This window comes from Cynara cardunculus (assembly GCF_001531365.2).
Source record: "Cynara cardunculus var. scolymus isolate 2C chromosome LG 9, CcrdV1, whole genome shotgun sequence".
Taxonomy (NCBI): domain Eukaryota; kingdom Viridiplantae; phylum Streptophyta; class Magnoliopsida; order Asterales; family Asteraceae; genus Cynara; species Cynara cardunculus.
In genome coordinates this window covers 18,338,607-18,340,756 of record NC_037536.1, presented here as the reverse complement: position 1 = coordinate 18,340,756, position 2,150 = coordinate 18,338,607, and the positions used below count along the sequence as shown (strand labels likewise).

At 49.1% G+C, this 2,150-nt stretch overlaps 2 protein-coding genes across 2 annotated transcripts in view; both read left to right on the top strand.

The window, feature by feature from the left end:
• LOC112517886 overlaps nt 1-1,335 on the top strand; it is a 4,199-nt gene extending 2,864 nt beyond the window's left edge. The window contains exon 5 of the mRNA XM_025125255.1: nt 77-1,335. Within this exon, the coding sequence (XP_024981023.1) occupies nt 77-1,335 (1,259 nt within the window). The remainder of the gene's footprint in view (nt 1-76) is intronic.
• A 6-nt stretch (nt 1,336-1,341) lies between these two features.
• On the top strand, nt 1,342-1,836 carry LOC112517884. Its single transcript, XM_025125254.1, has one exon. The coding sequence runs from the start codon at nt 1,342-1,344 to the stop codon at nt 1,834-1,836; it is 495 nt and encodes a 164-aa protein (XP_024981022.1).
• Nucleotides 1,837-2,150: the final 314 nt, after the last annotated feature.

The window sequence follows — 2,150 nt, the reverse complement described above, 5'->3', positions numbered from 1 at the left end:
TTCCTTCGCACTGCCCTCTTCGGCTATGGTTTTCCCCTTACCATGATTAAATGGATTATGTCATGTGTTTCCACAGCCTCTTACTCGGTCAGTATTAATGGAAACCTCCATGGCTACTTCAAGGGTGGCCGTGGCCTTAGGCAGGGCGATCCTCTTTCCCCTTATCTCTTCACCCTGGTCATGGAGGTCCTCAACCTCTTGACCAAAAGAAAAATTCGTGAAACAGGCACCTTCTCCTATCACCGGAATTGTGAGGAGCAGAATATCACCCATATCTGCTTTGCTGATGATCTCCTCATTTTATGTCATGGTGATAGTGACTCTGCCCGGGTCATAAAGGACTCCCTTGATGAATTTTCGAGTGTGTCGGGTCTCTTTCTGAGTCCGGCCAAATGTGAGGCCTTCTACTGTAATGTTGGCCAGCACACCAAGGAGTCCATTCAATCCATCACCCAGTTTCCGGAGGGTTCCCTCCTTGTGCGTTATCTCGGTGTCCCTCTCATTACCACTCGTCTCTATCATAGGGACTGTAAGGGACTTGTTGACAAGGTCAACTCTAGGATTAATGACTGGAAGAATAAGTCTCTCTCGTTTGCCGGTAGACTGCAGCTCATTCTCTCGGTCCTGTCCTCGATGCAGATCTATTGGGCCTCTATTTTTGTGCTTCCGATTTCCATATCTAAAGAGATTGAGAAGCTCATGCGGGGCTTTCTGTGGTGCCATGGTGAGCTTAAAAGGGGGAAAGCTAAGGTCTCCTGGAAGACTGTCTGCCTCCCCAAGTCTCAAGGCGGGCTGGGTATCAAGAGCCTCGCCACCTGGAATCTTGCCCTTATGGCCTCCCACACTTGGCAAATCCTTACCAATAGGGATTCGCTTTGGGTTAAATGGATCCATTCCTACAGGTTGGAAGATCGTAACTTCTGGAATGCTCCGATACGCAGTGATGTGGGTTGGGGCTGGAGGAAGATCCTTGGTATGAGGGAGAAGATAAGAGACTTCATTGTCTCCCAGATTGGTGATGGCGCTTCCACGTCTGCCTGGTATGATAACTGGCATCCGGCTGGCCCCCTCTACCGGCATATCTCCTCCCGTAGTATTCTCAATTCTGATCTCTCTCTCTCTGCTTCTGTCAGAGATATTGTTTCCCAGGGCAATTGGACGTCTCCTCTCCTGAGGGACTTTTCAAACCCTTCTATCTGTGTCTCTCCCCTCCCCATTCTTTCTCCGACCACCCCTGATAAGCTCCTCTGGAGAACTCGGGATGGTCGTCTCACTCATTTCTCTGTCCGTGAGGTGTGGCTTTCCCTTCGTCCTAATGAGCCTGATGTCTCCTAGCATCATATGGTCTGGTTCTCCCAAAGCATCCCTAGACATGCCTTCATTCTGTGGGTTGCTCTCAAGAAGCGTCTCAAGACGCATGATAAACTTCGGTTCTGGGAGGCTCATGCCGACCTGTCCTGTGCTTTCTGTCAGAACGGGCCTGATTCGCATTCGCATCTTTTCTTTGAGTGCCCGTTCCCTAATCTGGTCTGGAATGGCTTAAAAGTCAAGCTGAACCTCAACGGTATCCCGGATATCTGGGCTGATATTATCGGTATGTTTCAGCAAGTCACCAAAGGAAAAACCTTATGGTCTATCATTCGTCGCTTAGTGCTTGCTGCGACCGTCTACCACTTATGGCAAGAAAGAAATAACCGCATCTTCAAAAGCAAAAGAAGATCGCATATTGCGGTGGGTAAGACTATTACTGATGATGTTCGTTCCAGGCTTCTTAGCCTGTCTTTCAAATCCTCCCTTAATGTTGACCGGGCTCGGCTTGTTTGGAACCGTCCTTAGCCGTCCGTTTCTTTTTGTGCTGTTTGTCTGTTTGTGTGAGCTCCTCTGCTCTCCTGGTTTTCTTGGTGCGGTCTAGGGTGTGCCTTTTTTAGGCCCCTTCTCCTGTCCCTGTGGTGTCCCCCGTTGTTTTCCCGGACTAGTCTTGTCTGGGCCCTTCCCTTGTGGTCGGTTTTTCTTTCTTTCTCTTTCTCCCCCTCTTCTTCTCTCTCTTCGTCTCTTCCCCTTTCTCTTTTTCTCTTTTCTCTTCTTTCTCTTCCTCTCTTTTCTCTTCTTTCTCTTCTTCCTCCTTCTTTTCTCTCTCGGGGTGCCTTGGT

Excerpts from the sequence above, each read along its gene's own strand:
- LOC112517884 (XM_025125254.1), top strand. The coding sequence starts at position 1,342 with ATGGTCTGGTTCTCCCAAAGCATCCCTAGACATGCCTTCATTCTGTGG.